At 39.0% G+C, this 23071-nt stretch overlaps 1 protein-coding gene across 12 annotated transcripts in view; it reads left to right on the forward strand.

The window, feature by feature from the left end:
* The window catches only part of HDX (highly divergent homeobox), a 111813-nt gene extending 89399 nt beyond the window's left edge, over nt 1–22414 (forward strand). For 11 of the 12 annotated variants that reach the window (XM_073360905.1, XM_073360908.1, XM_073360903.1 and 8 more), the window contains 2 exons: nt 11268–11390; nt 13960–15146. In XM_073360905.1, coding sequence (XP_073217006.1) covers nt 11268–11390; nt 13960–14085 — 249 coding nt within the window. In that variant the 3' untranslated portion in view covers nt 14086–15146. Of the gene's footprint in view, nt 1–11267; nt 11391–13959; nt 15147–20492 lie in introns of those variants that run through there. The other variant, XR_012160937.1, reaches the window with a different exon arrangement.
* Nucleotides 22415–23071: the final 657 nt, after the last annotated feature.

The following is a 23071-nucleotide window of genomic DNA, read 5'->3' on the forward strand; positions in this document are numbered from 1 at the left end:
CATTACTAAAGATTCCATTGGCCTTTTAGGTTACCTAGACCAATTTGGACCAAGTCTACATTGGCATGTACTTGTTTTTGTATCAGGCTGTCCTGTAGCTGGGACAGAAAGCTTAATTTATTTTTAAGTTCCTGCAGGTCTTCAGTATTTTTTTTTTTTTAAACACACAACAGTGCTAGCAACAACACAAAACACAAGACAAAACATAGAACACAGAACACAATTTCTATTGTGACAGTAGATTCATGGTATTGGGTTGCTTTTCAGCTGGCAGCTTTTCCTGATTTTCTGAAAGACAAAAAAACATGTTTCTACCCTTTTTGGGGTGGCAGATTATTGCTTAAAATATTTCTTTTACAAATACCCTTGCTGATTGCAGGCAAAACAGAGAAATTGCCCCCATATTTTCCTGTTTTTGTTCTATAGGCAGGCCAGGTTTCAAAGGCTTTTATCTTTTAAGGGTTATGGGGAAATTATCCCACTGTTTAGTCATTAAATCCCTGAGTTTTCCTTCTTATACAGCAGACTAAGTTTATAATGTTTTTCCTGCTGTGTTAAGCTTTAAGTTTTATTTACAGGTAATAACTGAGAAGCATCATTACCATACGACCTTAAAGGATTTTTCCAAAAATCATACACACTATACGTTGTTACAGGGATACTTATTATCATTACATTTATTAAAATTATCTTGTTATCCCATGCCTTTTATTTAGACAATTTGTTTGCTGACCAGGTATGTCCTTTATCTGCAGCTCCTTTGTGCTGCTAGTTCTTTCCTTCCTTTATCATTTAGGTCATTTGCATTTTCACAGAAACTTCCTGCTTTTGGATTTAAAGCCATCAGCAGCTCAGAGACTCTATCTTAAAAGGGACACAATCAACTTTCACCAGAGTTTTGATTACTTTTAACTTCTGCTTCCAAAACACACAGCAATCTGAAAAAGAAAACCCAACCTATTGTGGCTCCCTTTGGAGCCCTAATAGCATTTTAATTAAGTAGCATGGTATGTTTGCATTTCTTTTGCCCCTTCTACAATATACCCTGCACATGTTCTGGGGCAAATGCACATTCCTTCCATAGTTTAACTTCTATAACATTGTCCAGATCCATTTTTACATAAGGTGTCACTATTTCTTTTTTTTTGCTTACAGAGTTTTCATGTACCTTTATCAAAGTGACAGTCTGATTACTCAGAGCCATTTTAAGACTCAGTGTTTCTAACATTGCTTCTTTTTGTTTTGTGCACCTCACCCCTGCTGTTGCTTCAGAGAGGCACTGTCTTTTTTTAATTTTTTTTTTACTACAACTCTCATCTGCTATTTTGTTACAAAAACAAACAAACAAAAAACAAACAAAAAGAATCCAAAACAATTTTTTTTTATATTCTCCTGATTTTGACTGCCCTGCTGCAGCCACAACTTAAAAACATTTTAAATTTTGTAAAGCATTGAGTTACCTTTTAAGGGTTAAATGCCAAATCCCAAAGCCAAACAACACTAATTACCTGTGTCTAGCAAAAAGGTCTGTCAGTTTTGCAACTTTGAATTAAAGAGTCAAATGGATTTTTAGTGGCATTAACAAAAACAAAACTAACTGGTCCTTAGAACTTTACATATTTACACACACACAGACAGATACATACACATTTTCTTTTCCTTAACATCCCTTCCACACTGCTCTGTTTTTTACATCTTACATTCCCTTTATACATTTGAGGCAGTTAAGTTCCAATAGAACCCTCTTATGTTCTTTTAGCAAATTTGACTAAATTGTCCAGTCAAATGATTTTAATCAGATAGTTTATTTTTGCCTGGCTAATTTACGGACATTCCTTTGGAAAAGGGCCCATTTTTCTTTCAGAATGGCTGCAAAGAAACCAAGAATGCTCTAACACTTTTCCTTTTTAACATTTTCGGTTAAAAGTTGTTTGGGTGAAATACAAAGTTTAACTGCTTAATTCCCTCCAGCCTCTGCAGAGTTAACTTTCTTTTTTTTTTTTTTTTACTCTCTTTTCTCTTTGTAATTATGCCTGGGGGTGCCATACATAGGACCTTCTCCCCCTTTACCTGCCTCCCTCCAGCCTCTGCAGAGTTAACTTTTTCACTCTTTTTGTATTCCTGGAGTGCCTCTTTCACTATTTTCAGCTGGCTTTGGATATTTGTAGCCAGCACCTTCCAATTGTCTGCTCCCTTTTCCATTTGTGCCTTTTCCTCTTTACATGAAGACAAGCGGAGGGAAGAATCCTTACATGCCTCCCACAACAACCAAATTGCTGCTGCATCTCTTTTGGCAGCACTAGAAGGTTTGTATATGAGGATATACTGAGCCAATCTATCCTCTAAGTCCGAAATAGTGCAGACATCAGCTAGGGCTTCTTTAGTCCAAGGACTGTGCCCACATTTTTGAAGGATTTGTTTAAAAGGTGTAATTTCTTTAACAAAAGGTGAGGTTGGAGTTCCTTCTGACTCCATTCCTCCCTCTGGTACTGGCTTACCCTGTTTTCTTTTAAACATCTTAACATGGATATTTCAATCTCTTTGTCACTGCTGGTATTACTTAGCAAGTGACACAGCCTAGATTCTGAAATCATAGCTTAATCTATGCGTTTTTCCCCTGCTACCTTCCCGGAGGCCAGCAGGTCCCCTGCTACCTTCCCAGAGGCCAGCAGGTCCAGTTAACCTATTTCTCCCTGCTACCTTCTCGGAGGCCAGCAGGTCTGGTTAACCTGTTTCTCCCTGCTACCTTCTCGGAGGCCAGCAGGTCCGGTTAACCTGTTCTTCCCTGCTACCTTCTCGGAGGTCAGCAGGTCCCCTGCTACCTTCCCGGAGGCCAGCAGGTCTAGTTTAATCTGTTTTCCCTGCTACCTTCTCGGAGGCCAGCAGGTCTGCTTTAATCTGTTTTCCCTACTACCTTCTCGGAGGCCAGCAGGTCCCCTGCTACCTTCTCAGAGGCCAGCAGGTCTGGTTTAATCTGTTTTTCCTGCTACCTTCTCGGAGGCCAGCAGGTCCCCTGCTACCTTCTCGGAGGCCAGCAGGTCTGGTTTAATCTGTTTTTCCTGCTACCTTCTCGGAGGCCAGCAGGTCCCCTGCTACCTTCTCGGAGGCCAGCAGGTCTGGTTTAATCTGTTCTTCCTGCTGCCTTCTCGGAGGCCAGCAGGTCCCCTGCTACCTTCTCGGAGGCCAGCAGGTCTGGTTTAATCTGTTTTTCCTGCTACCTTCTCGGAGGCCAGCAGGTCCCCTGCTACCTTCTCGGAGGCCAGCAGGTCTGGTTAACCTAATAGAAATGCCTAGCTCACTAGAGCTGGCGGTGTGCACACCAATATTTACAATAACTGAGGTTTTTTACCAATATTCCCCCTTTCGCAATTCTCCACCAAAATGTTGTACCAATAAAATAAAAACCAGCAGGATCTTATTAAAGGGAAAAAGGCAAAATACCACATTTATTGTGAATACAGAAAGAATCATAGTAAGCAGTTAGTTATAGTTATAACATTCCATTCAATCTCATATTTAGTCACACATTCATTCATACAAACACACACACACACAGGTTCTGCAAGGTTGTTATCATAGTTACCAGCCTTAGAGTTGCTCATGCCAAGCCACTGGCCAGGTGGCCTGAAAATGAGGAGGGAGCAGGGCCTTGTCAGATGCTCATCTGATGCTCCTGGAAGTTGGTTTGCAGAATCAGACCCCAAAGTTCTCACTTTTTAGAGTCTATTTTTATAGGAATTTCTTCCTATGCCAGTCTATGGGAATTGCTTCATCATGCTGTTGCTGAATCAATCAGCAGATAGCACATTCCTGACGGCTCCAAGATGTTATCTTGTTCTTTGGTTCTCCCATCCTTGAGGCTGTTGGGTGGATTCCAGTCTGCCCTCCGGGGGGTCCTCTGGTTATTTCCACTTGACGCCTTCTTCAGCCGATGGACACTGGATTCTTAGGCTGGCACCTCCCTGATCATTCAGTTATTATCCACACCAAGCATCCATCCACATACATCCTCTATCTCTATTTTAATCACAATTGTTAATACAACAAAAGGGCGGGGAGTCTCTGGGTGCTGTTTCTGTTGTTAGAGTATTGCTTTGAGTCTCTCTCTCTGTGAATTGCTTTGAGAACAGACTCTGTCTTAGAATGTACTAACACAATTAGCAGCTTGCAAGTTTCACACATAGAGGGAGAGAAACAGTACCAAAAACCAAGAGACCTCTTAATTAGTAATACCCTGGAATTTAAACTCTGGGGAATCAAACTCATTTGTGATTTTAATACAGAACTTCTTTAATATGATCCAACATTGTTAGGACCAACTCTTCAGCAAGCCTGTAAAAGTCAGCTCACAATGTTTGTCAATTACATTAGGGCTTTCATAATGGCAAATGCATGTTTAACTGTCCATTTTGTTCATGGAAAATGTGTTTGTATACAAAAATAGCTACACCAACCAAGGTTGGGTCTGCTGAAAATTCATCCCGGATTGTTAGGCATAGATGGGAAATTGATTATCACTTAATCTTAACTGAAAGACAGGTTTTATTAATGTGAAATGATAGCCAGTCTGTAACAAATCTGTGTGCAAAACTTTCATGTCCAGAACATAGTATTAAGTCTCACAGGTTTTTAAAATAATACAATAAAATAAATTAATGCCTGTTCTGCAGAACTTTTTTGCACAATCTTTTGGCAAAGTTTTCAGATGCCTTTTAACTAGATTTGTAAATTTGCACATGCAATAATTTCTCACTACCAAAACCTGAAAGTTTCTGTAGGAATTGGTTTATATGCATCATTGCAGGCCCAAATAATCATGTGAACAGATATGTGGACCTAATTTTAAATGATTTTGAAATTTGGCTTTTTATATTGATTATGTAAAGGAAAAATAAAATCGTGCTAACACAATTTCCTTAATTTCTTGCTGTCAGAATAGTTGTACTTTATCATTTGTTCATCGTAAATTATGCATAGGAGGATTGTACAAAACGGCTACAAATTCTGGTGTCTGCAGCAAACTACAGTTCCACATCTTAAATCCGCAAACATGCACATTTATACATTCACAGATGATTTTTGAAATTAATTTACAGTTTGAGCCAAACAACTAGGATATGCCTTCAAAAATTATTAGATCAAAAAGAGCCACTTTGAGTTCTGATTTGCATTTTATTCATCCAATAAGAAAAACATAATCATGCCTGGTTGTTGAAATATATAGTGTATGCAAAAAGAAAAGGAGTACTTGTGGCACCTTAGAGACTAAACAATTTATTTGAGCATAAGCTTTCGTGAGCTACAGCTCACTTCATCGGATGCATACCGTGGAAAATACAGAAGATGTTTTTATACACACAGACCATGAAAAAATGGGTGTTTATCACTACAAAAGGTTTTCTCTCCCCCCATCCCACTCTCCTGCTGGTAATAGCTTATCTAAAGTGATCACTCTCCTTACAATGTGTATGATAATCAAGGTGGGCCATTTCCAGCACAAATCCAGGGTTTAACAAGAATGTCTGAGGAACGGGAGGGGAGGAATAAACAAGGGGAAATAGGTTACTTTTTATAATGAATCAACCATTCCCAGTCTCTATTGAAGCCTAAGTTAATTGTATCCAATTTGCAAATTAATTCTAATTCAGCAGTCTCTCGTTGGAGTCTGTTTTCGAAGTTTTTTTGTTGAAGGATAGTCACTTTGAGATCAGAAATCGAGTGACCAGAGAGATTGAAGTGTTCTCCGACTGGTTTATGAATGTTACAGTTCTTGACATCTGATTTGTGTCCATTTATTCTTTTACGTAGAGACTGTCCAGTTTGACCAATGTACATGGCAGAGGGGCATTTCTGGCACATGATGGCATATATCACATTGGTAGATGTGCAGGTGAACGAGCCTCTGATAGTGTGGCTGATGTGATTAGGCCCTATGATGGTGTCCTCTGAATAGATATGTGGGCACAGTTGGCAACGGGCTTTGTTGCAAGGATAGGTTCCTGGGTTAGTGGTTCTGTTGTGTGGTATGTGGTTGCTAGTGAGTATTTGCTTCAGGTTGGGGGCCTGTCTGTAGGCAAGGACTGGCCTATCTCCCAAGATTTGTGAGAGTTTACCTACACCTCTTCAATTTAGGAAGGCTTACATTTTTTTTAGAGAAGAATGTGTAATGAATCCTTAACTGAAATGATGTTTTGCTATGTTTATTTTAGTGGCATGTTAACTCCAATGTTTGTTGAAAGAATTACTTTGTAACATCACTATTTATGGCACCAGCATTCAAGCTTCCTGGTGCTAATTATTAATTCTTTATTTCTAAGTGCTCTATGTTGTGAAGTTTTATACATATTTCTCCCGAAGCTTAATGAACAGTGTAACAGTGAAAGCACGTTGTGTGTATGCATGGATTATTATTAACTTTGCATTCAGAAATTCTTAGCTAGGGATGAATAAATGTAGGAAGAAAAAAACATGGTTGCAAAATAATTTGATGTTCTCAGTTCAGTTTCTAGCAGACATGAATCTATATGCCAAAAACTTCTACCAAAAGCTGACAATCCCTTGGGAGTCACAGCAAAAAGAAAACACTAAATTAGCATGGATACCAAATTACCCTCTCATCCCTAAAACTGAGTCTTCCAGAACAGAATTGAGGCACATGTGGTGAGGAAGGCTGAAGACTACATATGGGAGAAATCTTGCACTGGCTGTGATGTAGTTTCTGCATATTTATATCTGTTATCTTGTGGAAAACTGGTGTTCAGCGCCATCATTTGGACACCTTTTGCAGAGACACCATTTTCTTAATCTTGAAAATCTAAACAGAACACAGGTAGTTAATTACATATAATCTTCACATAACCTGGTCTTTGCAAAGGGATTAAATACCTAGGGAAAATTACATTTTTATATGCAAGAAATTAACTTAGAATATATACAGTGCAGTAAGTCTAGTAAGGCCTATGTGGGAATTAGCTGAAGTACTTACTGAACCTGAAGTTAAATCTGAACTTTTGATTTAAGAGATTTGTCATCTAGATATCAAACTTGTGCTTTGTAAATCGAATAATATGTGTTGTTCATTGTTTATAGAATGGCTGAGAAATGCCTGGCTGAAGCCTTCTTGTTCATCTACTGTGTTGGCACTGTCAATGCTTCCCCACACTCCCTTACCAGAATGCCACAAATCTGACATCAAGGGACCATCTTGAGAGAGAGAGACACTAGTACACTGCTGTTTTGCTTGCCCTGTCAATGAGGATGTTAGTTGTGGTGGTTTTTCTTTTCTATTTGGGTATTTATAGTGTGCATGTCACTGTAGTATCGGAGGTGCTATGGATAGTGGAAACTGGGAATTTGAAACCACCAGCTCATTTCACATAGGCTATTTTAAGCAATCAGATGCTGACTTTCCAGCCACTATGTTCCTAGGCTGGATTTCAGTTATCCAGAGAATAGCTATTGGAGGCATAGAATCATAGAATATCAGGGTTGGAAGGGACCTCAGGAGGTCATCTAGTCCAACCCCCTGCTCAAAGCAGGACCAATCCCCAATTAAATCATCCCAGCCAGGGCTTTGACAAGCCTGACCTTAAAAACTTCTAAGGAAGGAGATTCTACCACCTCCCTAGGTAATGCATTCCAGTGTTTCACCACCCTCCTAGTGAAGAAGTTTTTCCTAATATCCAACCTAAACCTCCCCCACTGCAACTTGAGACCATTACTCCTTGTCCTGTCCTCTTCTACCACTGAGAATAGTCTAGAACCATCCTCTCTGGAACCACCTCTCAGGTAGTTGAAAGCAGCTATCAAATCCCCCCTCATTCTTCTCTTCTGCAGACTAAACAATCCCAGTTCCCTCAGCCTCTCCTCATAAGTCATGTGTTCCAGACCCCTAATCATTTTTGTTGCCCTTCGCTGGACTCTCTCCAATTTATCCACATCCTTCTTATAGTGTGGGGCCCAAAACTGGACACAGTACTCCAGATGAGGCCTCACCAATGTCGAATAGAGGGGGACGATCACGTCCCTCGATCTGCTCGCTATGCCCCTACTTATACATCCCAAAATGGCATTGGCCTTCTTGGCAACAAGGGCACACTGCTGACTCATATCCAGCTTCTCGTCCACTGTCACCCCTAGGTCCTTTTCCGCAGAACTGCTGCCTAGCCATTCGGTCCCTAGTCTGTAGCTGTGCATTGGGTTCTTCCGTCCTAAGTGCAGGACCCTGCACTTATCCTTATTGAACCTCATCAGATTTCTTTCGGCCCAATCCTGAATCCAGAATTCTTTCAGAATCCAGAATTCTTTCGGACCAATTTGTCTAGGTCCCTCTGTATCCTATCCCTGCCCTCCAGCGTATCTACCACTCCTCCCAGTTTAGTATCATCCGCAAATTTGCTGAGAGTGCAATCCACACCATCCTCCAGATCATTTATGAAGATATTGAACAAAACTGGTCCCAGGACCGACCCCTGGGGCACTCCACTTGACACCGGCTGCCAACTAGACATGGAGCCATTGATCACTACCCGTTGAGCCCGACAATCTAGCCAACTTTCTACCCACCTTATAGTGCATTCATCCAGCCCCTACTTCTTTAACTTGCTGACAAGAATACTGTGGGAGACTGTGTCAAAAGCTTTGCTAAAGTCAAGAAACTATACATCCACTGCTTTCCCTTCATCCACAGAACCAGTAATCTCATCATAGAAGGCGATTAGATTTGTCAGGCATGACCTTCCCTTGGTGAATCCATGCTGACTGTTCCTGATCACTTTCCTCTCATGTAAGTGCTTCAGGATTGATTCTTTGAGGACCTGCTCCATGATTTTTCCAGGGACTGAGGTGAGGCTGACTGGCCTGTAGTTCCCAGGATCCTCCTTCTTCCCTTTTTTAAAGATTGGCACTACATTAGCCTTTTTCCAGTCATCCGGGACTTCCCCCGTTCGCCACGAGTTTTCAAAGATAATGGCCAATGGCTCTGCAATCACAGCCGCCAATTCCTTTAGCACTCTTGGATGCAACTCGTCCGGCCCCATGGACTTGTGCATGTCCAGCTTTTCTAAATAGTCCCTAACCACCTCTTTCTCTACAGAGGGTTGGCCATCTATTCCCCATGTTGTGATGCCCAGTGCAGCAGTCTGGGAGCTGACCTTGTCAGTGAAGACAGAGGCAAAAAAAGCATTGAGTACATTAGCTTTTTCCACATCCTCTGTCACTAGGTTGCCTCCCTCATTCAGTAAGGGGCCCGCACTTTCCTTGGCTTTCTTCTTGTTGCCAACATACCTGAAGAAACCCTTCTTGTTACTCTTGACATCTCTCGCTAGCTGCAGCTCCAGGTGCGATTTGGCCCTCCTGATTTCATTCCTACATGCCCGAGCAATATTTTTATACTCTTCCCTGGTCATATGTCCAACCTTCCACTTCTTGTAAGCTTCTTTTTTATGTTTAAGATCCGCTAGGATTTCACGGTTAAGCCAAGCTGGTCGCCTGCCATATTTACTATTCTTTCAACACATCGGGATGGTTTGTCCGTGTAACCTCAACAGGGATTCCTTGAAATACAGCCAGCTCTCCTGGACTCCTTTCCCCTTCATGTTAGTCCCCCAGGGGATCCTACCCATCCGTTCCCTGAGGGAGTCGAAGTCTGCTTTCCTGAAGTCCAGGGTCCGTATCCTACTGCTTACCTTTCTTCCCTGTGTCAGGATCCTAAACTCAACCAACCATGAACTCAACCATGGAAAGGGGAGTTAAATGTGTAAAGATTCATTCCTTTATCGGCATTGGTGGCAATAAATTGGCTGTGGAGTGGTTTGGCAGGTCCCCTCCAATGATGGGCTAGGTTATTGGTTAGGGATGACTACTCTTTGGCTTTTGGCTTTGGCTTTTGAATTAGGTGGGTTGGTGTCTCCTAATTAGTACAGGAGCAGATAAAGAAGAGGGTTTTCTTGGGTAGGAGTCAGGGTTGGTAGGGGAAAACAGTTTATAGACTCCCCTCTAATACTGTCTCTGTAAACAATGAGAGACGAAGTGGATGAAGTAATATCTGTGATTGGACTAATAAAAGGTATTACCTCACCCACACTGTCTCTCTAATATCCTGTGATCATATCTAAGATGATACTATCTGCAAACTATAGGCAGGCAAACAGTGGTGGAAAAGAGGCAGGCTTCAAGACCTCCACTCTGTGTAGCACCAGCTTGATCCCAGCTCTTCTCCTTGTACTCTATTGGAGCAGCTGGTGGATTGGTGCCAGGAGCAGCAATAGTGCATCCAACTTGTGGCTCAGTAGCTGTCTGAATGAGCAGTGTCTGGCTCAGTCCCAACCTCAGAAAGTTAAGCAGACAAGCGTTAGTATTTTGGGTGAGCCTTTGAAAAAATTATCTTCCCATTCTCCAAACAAAACAGTTTACTGTGAATGCATCACTATTTACATGGCTGGCTTTTGGATTTTGAGGAAGGTTATTGAGGTGATCCTTTGGTGTACAAACTTAGCTGACTCCACATAACACGTGTTTTTCTGGGTGCCATGGAATTAAGGAATTTTAGGGATTTTTCCCTCAATTCTTCCCATTTCAAGCTTCCTGCGGCAGTAGAGGAGCCTAGCTGCTGTCTGTGTCTCACAGTTGGTTTACATTTTCAAGACTAACTTTGCGAGGGAGAGAGGTAGAAACTTCCTTTAAGGTGATAGAAGAGATTCTCCTCTCTGGGGCCAAAAGACAGTGCTTATTAAAAGTGCTCTAGAGGTGTACAGTAATTCCCCTGAAATGCTTTGTCTGTAGTGTGATTGCTATTATGCATGGAGTTAATATGCAAAATGACTCCGCTTTCTTGAGGTCTTCGTGCCTTGAACATCATTGATTGTATATGTCAAATAAATAAATTGAGTTTATATAGGATCAGAAGAAATGGTTTGGCCTATGCATTTACTGGGCATTATAAGCCTAGTATGACATCACTCACAGCCAGTTAGAATGCCCCAATTGTGTTAATTTCTAAAGCCTTATAAAACATGCCTTGTTCTGTCTTAATGCCTAATTATCAAACCAAAGTAATAAAATCAGACAGTGAGGAATTTTTCCATGATGATACTTTCACAGGAAATCTTTATTCTCTAGAATTATTTGGTTTTACCCTATTTTACTTTTATCATAACAATAAGAAACTCATTATTATTCCTTTTTATTTGAATATAGGTACATTTAATATCATAATTTTATCCAATACTAATTATTATTTGGAGAATTATATCTTTTTTTCCCCTCAGAATGAAGAAGTTAGGTTCATTGAAAATGAACTGGAGAATCACAAACAGAAATATTTTGAACTACAGACATTCACTAGGAGCTTGATACTTGCTATTAAATCAGATGATAAAGAACAGCAGCAGGTAAGTCTAAGAAGTAGGCAGAAACTATGTCAGACATTTTTTCTTTTGTCATTTTTGTACTTACTTATATTATGGTAGTGTTTACAGGCCCCAACTTAGATTGGGGCCCTATGGTGATCAACACTGTATGGACACATAGGGTATGTCTACACTGCAATTAAATACTCGTGGGACTCTGTGAGGGGTGGGTGCCGCAGCCTGGGCTCTAATCTGAGCCCAAATGTCTACACTGCAATTTTACAGCCTCACATCCCAAGCCAGTTGACACGAGCCAGCCTCAGATGTTTAATTGCAGTGTAGACATCCCCACAGTAAGACTGTTCCTGCCCCTGACATTCTGCAGTCTAGACAGACAATACAGGCAAAGGATAAGAGAGCGAAAGTATTATCTTCATTTTCCAGAGAGGGAACTGAGGCCTAGACCAAAAAGCGACTTGCCCAAGGTTACATAAGAAGTCTGTGGCAGAACTGGGAATTAAAACCAGATCTCCTCAATTTCTGCCAGTGTCTTAACTACGCTCTTTAGTCTTAGTTTGCTCTGAGGGATCAGTATTTTTGTACCGTGTCAAGTGGCTTTCGGAAGGCCAGATCTTCAGCTGATGTAGTGTAGTCTCCAGGGATGTCAGTGTAGACGTATACCTGCTGAGGATCTGGTATTCTGTGGTAACGCATAATGTGATACCAATAAGATAGTAGAGTTTCTTCTAGTCATTCATAAAAACATTACCATTTTCCTCCTCAGTTTGTTAGGTGGAACTGTGGCCCCAATCTAGCAAAACATTTTAATATATTACTTCACTTTAAGCACATGCTTTGGTACATTGTTGGATCAGGGTTTATGTGCACAGGCTGAATACTGATTCAGGGGTGTGTGTAGGTTTGTTCAGCTTTCCAGTCACAAACTGTAAGTTGTGGGGATCATCCACAAACAGTAAATGAATACTGCTGTACAAAAAATATCAAATCTCCAATATCTCTTTTTGTTACATAGCTTTTGATGTTAAAAAATAGTGCAACATTTTGAAGCTAAATTTATACATTCTAATAATTTCTTTTAAAGTAATAATGCTCCTTGTTTATTACAGTATTTAATTTAAGGAATGAGCACAGCTGACAATGTACAATAAAGCTTAATTTGGAGTCTTGGAGGTGTCACAAACCATGAAACTGAAACATCAATTACAGCAAACTACTAATGATGTTGTACATATGGCCCAGTCCCATGTCCCTTACTCACATGATGTAGGATCAGATCCGTAGAGATGGTCTTATATATTCCTTTTTTTATATAGTTATTATAATATAGTAATTCATTGTCATACTTGAAAAATTTAAATCTTGAGGTAATTGTGCATTAAAATAATCACATTTTTCAAATGAATTTTTAACATACTATAATACTAGAAATAACATTGGACATCAATCTGCTTTTGAAGTCAGTGCAATTCAGTACAGTTCCTTTCAGATCTGGAACTATCAAGGCCCCAAGAAAATACCTGTCTGTGCAAATCTTTAGACTGTAAACCCTCCAAGGCAGGGATTGTCTCATCTGTGTTTGTATAGACCCCAGCACAATGGGGCCCCAATCCCAACTGGTGCTATCTTAATATAAATATTGACAATAAAAATAAGTACTCCAAATTTAAACTGTAAGTCCAGACATTTATCTTATATAAGCCAACTGTCAGTATTTCTTAAAAAATTATAGTTTCTGCTTCTGACACACCTATAAATCAATAGTACAGAGCCAAGCTATTCATTTGTTACATCATATAAACCACAGAACAGGGTCTAATTTCATGAAAACATTCTGGGAATCCTTCACTATATGTAGTTTCTTTCTTTCTTCTTTGTGAGCAAAGGGTATGGTTTGTAGCATTTATTGTAACTGAAACAATTAGCAAGTCTGCATATGTATTGTAAAATATAATCATCCTAAAAATGTCTTTGTTCGGAAAAAAAATGTAGTGGCTAAACTTCTTTAGTTTGTCCTTGAATGTATTCACTCTAAGGTACAAAGAAAATCTAAAATAAATATATGCCATACAAACTAGAAAAGTGTTACTGTTAATGGAAGAACTACAATATAGAATATATCACTGTGATGAACAGACATTGTAGGAGTAGAAAGGAGTCACTGACCAGTATATTAAGGCATTTTTCTTGTGTCCCAAGAAGAAAAGATTAAATTATGAATTTCCCTCTTCAACTACTGATGGTGGGAGGTTCACCTTTGGATAGCCTCCTATGTATGCATCTCAGGATACAGTAGTTTCTATTTTGAAATATGGTAAACATCACTTATTATGTTTTCATTTTATAGCTGAGATATCACTGTTTTCCTCTGTGCTTGCCAGCAGTAAGCTTGTTATCTGGCAATAGTACAGTGGTTACATCATTTTTGGACAGCATTCTGTTTCTCCTTTAGTGTTGGAAATTTCACCATTTTCAGTGAAAAAATCATAAAAAGTGATCCTTTACTGTACAAAGTACTTAATGAGTTAACATGAAACTTGAAAAACATGTCCAAATACTAATTTTAAAAAAAGTTGTTTTTTTTTAAACATAGGCACTGCTGTCAGATTTACCTCCTGAATTAGAAGAGATGGATTTCAATCATGTATCTCCAGAGCCTGATGATACCTCATTCAGCTTGTCGTCTTTATCAGAGAAAAATGCCTCAGACAGTTTGTGATCTTTGGAGAAAAATAATATATATATATATATATATATACACACACAATCTTAGACTGCCTAACAGGTGTGCATTTCAAGATAACTGCATTTTGTTACCTGATATCATTCAGTCAACAAAAACCTGGGTTAACTAGGCAGACCTTGTTGAAGGTTGAATGTGATGTGATATGACTGCAACTTGTGGTGACAAGGAATATGGAACTTTGTTTTTGGCAAGTGATAAAGCTACATGGAAAAAGTTTTAGTTTTTAGCATCACAGCCTTGATTAAGGTCATTTATAATTTTCCAGAATAATTCTTGCTTTGTAGCAAAATCTATTCTGAGCAGGGATCCAAGAATGGAAAATAAATTGCAGTTACACAGCCAGGTAACATTTCAGCGTTGCTTGTCATGTAATATTCACCAGTCCTGTTTGTGATCATTGCCTTTTCCCTTGCCCCTTCTAACTCAGGTAGGTGGACTGAAAATTGGGAATCCAGATGGAAAAATGAGCTTGTTATGGGCAAATGGGCAGAGTTGTTCTTGGACCCCTGAAAAAATCTGAATTAAAAGATTAAACTAAGGTGCATATTGGTATATAAGTGCAACTTGTTGAGTCTCCCATTATCTCATAAAAATGTCTGAAAAACACTTGGAAGACAAAGTGAATAAATTTAATTGGCTTCAATAAATTACTAATGTACAGAAGCAGACCTAAATGTTGTAAACCATTAGGCTTTTACTGGAAACTCTTGATTGCTGGAGAAGGCAACTGTTTCTGGTATTCTTACTATAGTGATGGGATTAGATAATGTTACACCAATATTTAGAGTTCTACAGTCATAGTGATGTTTTTATTTCACTTCACTTTATAAAACCTGAACAGTAAAGGCTCTGGTTCATGAAGATTCAAGAATCAGCTACATGGATTTTCTACAAACTATACTCTATTTCATTGCAACAGTGCTGTCAGCCAAGGACAGTTTTCATCCCGTCTCCCTCCGAAGCTGTTTTAGTGTTGGAATCTGGGCCCCACAAATTTCCTCAGCGTGATTCATTGACTAATTAGCCCAATTTAATACATTGTGTCATTCCGCCAGCAGACTCCAGGTGCTGACAAAGAATACATTTAGCTGAAGTTTCTAAACTGTGTGCCTGATAGCTTTAGCCACTCTCTGCTAACTTATCCTTTCTCAGCGCTCATTCATACTAAATCTCACATCTCATTTGAATAAATACATTCACCCTGACACATTCAAATAAGTTCAGTATGGTAAACAGTACTGCGGCATACAGCTAGAACTTGGTAATTTCTAGTCTGAATCTTTACAAACTGGCCTCACTAAAACCTTAGGTCACACCAGCTTGAGAGCTAGATTCTTTCACCCTCACGCTGAATGGTACCTTATTCTGTAGTAGTCCCACTGAAATTAATGAGACTATTTACTGTATAATGGGAGTAAGGGTTGAACAATCTGGTCTTTCTAAATGAAAACAGTCTTAAATGTCCAAAAAGGAAAATCAATGCAGAGCTTGCACCCTCTGTCCATCTTCTCTCTTAAACTGAATTCCTGTTCCTAGGTGTTCAACAAACTGCCGTCAGAACTTTTTCTGAGGGACAAATGTATTCTATCATAAATATGGTGTTAATGTATTAACTTCCTTCCAGCCATAAATCTGACAGTCATTTCAACCCAGTACTGTGAGAAACAATCACTGTACTGTATTTAAATATATTATACATTTAATTTACATTACTATACACCCTAAGACAATAGGTGTGATTTATGATAGGTTTTCTGCTCTGGGTTATTAACTGTACTTTCTCTAGATAGGAAGATCCAGCAACTGACAATAAACCCTCATGTTTTCAGGAAGCTTTACTAAAAAAATTTAAAATGTGGTGTCTGGCCCTCATGCTCCAAAACTTGGACCTTAATTCCCTGTTACTTCTCCTTGACATGTTATGACAAAAGGCAGCATCTTCTTAAAGCTAATTCTTAATTTTGTGGTCTATGAATCTTTTTGCAATTTCACCTTTTACACTAGGTTTCAGAGTAGCAGCCGTGTTAGTCTGTATCCGCAAAAAGAAAAGGAGTACTTGTGGCACCTTAGAGACTAACAAATTTATTTGAGCATAAGCTTTCGTGAGCTACAGCTCACTTCATCAAATGCATGCAGTGGAAAACACTGCATGCATCCGATACAGTGAGCTATAGCTCACGAAAGCTTATGCTCAAATAAATTTGTTAGTCCCTAAGGTGCCACAAGTACTCCTTATCTTTTACACTAGTAGCCAAGTAGAATTTTATCACTGCCATTAGTAATTTTTTATTGTTCTGACCTGCTTTTTTCTTGACACAACATCAGACTAAATCAGCAAGTTCAAATTGGATGAACTGTGCCAAAAACAGAATTCAGTAAACTAGAATCCTGGTTCATGATATACATCTAAAATCCTAGGCTCCACACTCCTTGGCTGGAGTCTGTACTTAGTGTATTCCTTTGAGCAAAATATGCTTTGACTCTTTCTGCAATATAGGATAACAGAACATTTATAATAAAATAGTCATGCTTTCACATCCAGAAACAATCAGCAGCAATGTAGGATGATCAAGAAGAAATATTGAATATGAAGTATGTTCCTATGTAATAAGATGCTCTAGAGAGCAGTACTATACAGTTGTATGAGTACCTCCATGCTTCTCCTCAAAATAACCTTCATCCATAATACCTGCAGCACAAAAAACAAAACTCTTAATGGTGAGTTATTACCAGTGCTAGTTAAAAATATTGAGGAAATATATATTTACAGGACAGAGGCTGCAGAACAGCAGATTTGCTCTTTTACTGCACGGTATGGTAAAAACTCGGAAGAACAATTATCTCTGAAAGTCATGAATGGCCATTTCTGAATATTGCATTCCAGCCATGCTCTGTCACCACACATATCTCAAGGCTTCATGATCTGATGTTCTGTTCTCCAGAAAGACAGTTAGATATAATAATTAAATTCACAGGTTCAGATTAGTAAGCATGACATCAGCAAGTCCCCCTATGTCTCTGTCCAGTTCTTTATTTGCTGCACCCTTTCTCTTGTTTTGGCATCTGGTTGAGGAGCAGTGCTTGTCTAGGAAGGTGCACACACTTTTCATATTAAATGTTTGTGGAGGGTGAGGTTGGAAGGTGCTTCTCCAGTTCTGTGATCAAACACAGGGCTATAGTCTTGGCCAAATTCAGTCCCGACCTCAATGGGTGCATATTCTATTCACTTAAATAATAGAGAATTGTGACCATGAAAGATAGGGCAGAATTTGGTCCTAAGACGTCATATTGTCCATCCATACTTCCAGCTAAATTTGTCATGATAGCTAGCTGATCTGTGTCTAATGCCCAGAAGAGAACACCTTGATGTTCGTCTCCTGAATGAATTCTAGGTATTCTCCAGCTGACAGAAAGCAATGATGGCTCTGTTGATCTTGGACATTTTTAGGATTTTGGTTTACAATTATTTCCTTTGTTCAGAGGCAGATGCTAATTCATCTTCCACTGCACTATAGATTGCAAGGAGGATTTATTTTTCCATAAAAAATGGGAGAAATAATCATAGCTGGTACTATGGTACCACAGAGGAAGTATTAAAAAGCAGCCATTTCACTTCTTTGGATCATAAAGTTAAACAACAGATACAGCAAGAGTGCCATGAGTTGAAGAACCTTCCATCAACTTCCTGCTTTGTCAGTGAGGGATGACTTTAGAGACATTGTTATTCCTGACACATCTTTTGCAACGTGGATTATAGAAGAGTATACAGTAATTCCTCACTTAACATTGTAGTCATGTTCCTGAAAAATGCAACTTTAAGCTAAATGATGTTAAGCAAATCCAATTTCCCCGTAAGAATTCATTTAAATAGGGGCGGGGTTAGGTTTCAGGGATTTTTTTTTTTGCCAGACAAAAGGCATTATATACATTTTAAACAATTTTAAACAAGCAATTTAATACTACAGTCATCATTGCTGAGTATGAAACTTGGTTGAGGTGGTGGAGTCAGAGAATGGAAGAGGGTAGATTGTCCCCCTGCTCCTCTTGCAAGCATAGGCACTGACTTTGCCAGGGACGGGGGGCTCAACCCTCGGCCCGCCCACTCCATCCCTTCCCCCAAACCCCCACCCTTAACCCACCTCTTCTCCTCCCCCTTTACTCCGTGCGTTGCATCCTCGCTTCTCCCTCTCCTGCCCACGGCAATCAGCTGGTTTGCGGCGTTCAGGAGGCAGGGGGGAGGGGGATGGAGGGAGAACTTGGCGCGCAGCCTCCTCTGCCTCCTGCCCACAGCAATCAGCTGGTTTGCGGCGTTGAGGAGGCAGGGGAGGGAGAGGGAGCCTGCGCGTTGCGTCCTTTCTCCTGCCTCCTGAGCACCGCAAACCAGCTGATTGCTGTGGCTAGGAGGCGGGGGGAACAGAGGGAAGGCGCTGATCCGCGGGGTCCGCCAGCAGGTGGGAGGCGCTGGGGGGGGGTGCGTGGGGGTGCTGATAGGTGGGCTACCAGCCGTGGACAAAGCAGGCGGCCAAACGACGTTATAGCGGAGCATTGCACAATTTTAAACAAGCATGTTCTGTAATGGAGAAGGGATGTAAGTTCAAAACAATGTTAAGCGGGAGGATGTTAAGTGGGGAGTTACTGTATCCTACTTGGAAAAAGCCTAACATGAAAAAAGGCAATTGATAACAGACATGCATTTTAAACCAGCAATAAGGCGCTATCTACCTGTAGGGAGAAATGAAAGTATGTCTCATGCTAGTCAACTTGCTATACCTAGGGAAAGTTGTACCCTTGAGAGATGCTTGTCTTCATTTCCTGAAAATGTTTCCTGTATTGCCTACAGTGCTAACAGGAGTGAGTAGTAATGAATATTTCTAGTCAGTAAATTAAGCAGGTAAGGCTTTAAATACACATGGAGAATTGATCTATTAAGAAGGTGTTCCTTTTCTTAAGTAGTCACTTTTGAGAGTAGCATTGGACTTTAATATTAAAGTACCTTTTGTGTGACCGAAGTCAGTACTAAAAATGATAAGAAAAAAAGAGCTTTGCAGCTCCTCAGAGACAAAGTGGGGAGCAAAATAAGGAGATAAACCAAAAATGTAACATGCCAGCTTAAATTAGGAAGCAGTTAATCACCTCTACCCACCAAATGAAGAGAGAAGTATGGGTGTCAAATAACAATGCAGTTATACAATCAGAATTATATGGCAGGAATATGTGTGTTGAAAATCTTATTGTGGAACTTACTGCTGCACAGTGGTCACCTATCTAATAGCAGAACTGTACTATTGTTACCATATTAGTAAGCATTAACCCTTTAAAAACTAGTTGCGTAGTGCTGCTTTTCCCATTGGCACTTAACCATAGCAGATTCTCGCTCTCAGGATTCTGATGGCATGAGGAAAGAAAATAATTAATGCACATGAATGGAAAATTAAGCAGAGCATCTGAAAAATCAAAATTTAGTTTACTAATAACATTACAACCAAAAGCTTAATTTACTGTACTGTACTTTACTACCTCCAGTTCCACTACCCAGACCTGTCAGCAACAACCAGTTATACAGTAGGCTGGCTTATTTATAGAACAGTGTATCTTTATCTTTGAAGCATTCTTTCAACTTTAATATGAGGTTCTGCTTTCTTTGTCTAAAAATCCAAGACTGCATGAGTTAATCAGTTATCAAATTTCTGATCAAAGTCAGAAAATGGCTGGAACAAAATCTCTGACTAACTACTCGTCAGAAGGCATCAATGCCACATTTTGGCATCTGATTTGTCCAGCAAGTTAATATTTTACCACACTGGCTGACCAAATTTTGCAGCCTCAAAAAAGCTAGCGGAAAAAAACTAAATTGTACCAGAAGACTGGAACAACCTTTGGCAGATTGCACTGTACCACATTTCACCAAAGCAGAACCCACAGTTTTACTCAAATCTAAAAGCCTGTTTCCCTGTGACCAAAAATGGCTAGCATTCTGCTTAGAGGATGCAAGATACAAAAAAAAGAGTGATTTAACAAAAAAGCAAATCTCTAATCAAGAAATATTAAAAGAATGTTCCTTTAAGGTGAATGCTTTCTGGTAATTTCTGTGGTAATGTTAAGCATTTTCACTGTATCACTGAATAAGTCCTTTAGAATCCTGTGTTACATTTTACACATACTACCTCTGAAACATAATACCACCTTAAGACCACATCAAAAAATGTGAATTTTTTTGTTTTTTAACTTTATAAGGGGCAATAACTTCCAATAGACATATTTTCCTTCAGCTTTATACTCATTTTTAGTAAAGTGTTTGTGTTGCATTTAAGATTTATGCTTTTTAGTTTTGTATATTTTTCTTTAGTTTTCCCTTTTTTTTCCTCTCTCTCTCTTCCAAGCTACTCAAACTTTTGACAAAGGAAAGCAATGAATGATGACATGACTCCTAGCAGCAAATATCTCCAATGGCTGGTGATGGGACACTATATGGAGAGGGCTCTGAGTTACAATAGAGAATTCTTTCCCAGGTGTCTGGCTGGTGGGTCTTCCCCATGTGCTCAGGGTCTAACAGATAGCCATATTTGGGATCCGGATGGAATTTTCCCCAGGGTCAGATTGGCAGAGACCTTGGGGTTTTTTTGCCTTCTTCTGCAGCATGGGGCATGGGTCACTTTCAGGTTTAAACTCGTGTAAATGGTGGATTCTCTGCAACTTGGAAGTCTTTAAATCATGATTTGAGGGCTTCAGTAACTCAGCCAGAGGTTATGGGTCTATTACAGGAGTGGGAGGGTGAGGTTCTGTGGCCTGCGATGTGCAGGAGGTCAGACTAGATGATCGTGATGGTCCCTGACCTTTGAGTCTACAATATGGGGAAGAAAATATGGCATGTATATGTTAGGGTCAGTGGAAATGTTACCATCTTCTGGGTTCAAATACTGTTAAGATAGTAAATAGCTGTGATGTGTTTGGTGCAGCTATTGCAGGCAATAGATATTGCACTTAGAGAGCTCAATCAGTGCCAAAGGACTAATGTGACATTTCCTAACATAAAACAAATTAATTTCTGTGATGGAGAGCAGCCAAGTGATGAATCTCAGCTACAAACTGAAAAGAGTAAGATTTAAAATCTAATGGGTACATCACTATATGGGATTAAACTAATCTATCTTTAGTTTTTGTTTGCGTCTACACTTGTCTGCACAGAAAGAGAGTATTTTTATTTGCTGCAATAAAGGGTCAAATCCTAGTCTAAGAATAATCAGTGGCAAAGCTCTCAATTTTAACTGGATCAGGATTTGGGGCGAAGTGCAGACCAAACTGCCTATAAAAGTTTCACATCAAAAAGAAAAGTGCCCTTGTAATTTCCCAACAACCCATGAAATAGTTTGCAGACTGTTTTAAAAAAAAAAAATTAAAAGGTGTTAGGTGTGGGGAGAAAGTCAGGTGCACATAAACATGTCAGTTGAATCAACAAAATTAACAAACTTTTTAAAAAATATTTGGGTTTTAATTCAATAAAGCATGGATATAAACTGAATGCGAAGGATCTCTTAAGTGGAAAATTTGGCTTTTGGAAGGTGGAAGTGCTTAAATATTATAAAATGAAAAGTATAAAATTATGGAAACTCCATTGAAAATGTGTCTTAAGATAAACTGTGCTCTCATAGAAATTAAATACAATTTACTAAGTTTATTACATACATCATTTGTGTGTGTTTTGTGTGTGTGTGTACACACATATAGATATAAAACACTAAGTTAAATATGATTCACTCACATTAGCACCATCAAAGGCATTTTCACTTGAGGAAATTCCAAATGCAATACTTGTAAAGTAAATATCAGTTGTAAAAGGTAACTACCACCTCATTTTTGTTGTTTCTCATATTCAAGACATACTTTTGGATTAAATTGAACTCATCCATATAAATATTGATTATAGTTAATCTTTCATAATTCAGAATAATGCTGCTAGGTTTAGGCTTAAAACTATCTTGAAAAGCCCAGTATAATACTACACCTAAGTAATCTCAGCACACAAACTGTGCTGCACTCATGAAGAGTTTAAACAATCTTCAACCAAGACAGAGTCCACTTTAGTTTCACTAAAGTTTGAAAAAGGTGACTTCACTGAAAGTTTAAGTGTTACTATATAAGCTGGTATGCTATTTTAATTTGCCTACAAAGTGTTAAGGTAACTCATTCTCTTTAACTTAATATGATGTCCTTTTGAGCCAATTTGGCAAGTTTTGTAAATTTAGTATAATACTGAATTTCTCTGTGAAAATCAATATTTATATTGCATTTTTATTGTATGTATCAGTATGTGTAGCAAAAAGATTTACCAATCTTGAACTTGAGTACCTCTATTAAGATCCAGGATATATGATCTTGGTTTATTTGAAAGATGGATGCCAAGTGAAATATTCCATCCAGTTTTATTGATCTTGTCTGTATATATAAGGGTATTTATAATCTTATGTTAACAAAACTCATAATGAAAAATGGTTATTTCCTTCTTTAGAAACCTGCCCAGCTATTTTTATATAAATGTTGGTCTCTGCCTTAACTTTTTTGTGAAAATTTGTGCCATAGAATATTCTAACTTAACTACAGATAGTTTATAGAACTTGCTTTGGCTCATCTTTGGTTCACATTTAAGTAAACTGTGACCAATTTTATGTGGTTATTTGATAGTTAAATTAATCTTTTTTGCTTAAAGTTGTTTTAATTTATTTATCCTGTATATCTGCATCAAGGGTTTCTTCCCTAATCTTTTTTGTCCTTTAAAGCTTTTGAATCTATCCTCATATGCACGCTTTGTTAGTTTAAGTAGCAATAACTTTTCATTAGTTTATCATATATAGTTTGGCAAAACCTTTAAGAAATTGAGTCAATGGTTATAAAAAAAATGTATCTATATTGACCCAATTGGTCAGAGTAAAGGGCTATTTACCTTTGGTAAATTTGTCTACTA

The sequence above is a fragment of the Lepidochelys kempii genome, chromosome 9 (assembly GCF_965140265.1).
Source record: "Lepidochelys kempii isolate rLepKem1 chromosome 9, rLepKem1.hap2, whole genome shotgun sequence".
NCBI classification, from domain to species: domain Eukaryota; kingdom Metazoa; phylum Chordata; order Testudines; family Cheloniidae; genus Lepidochelys; species Lepidochelys kempii.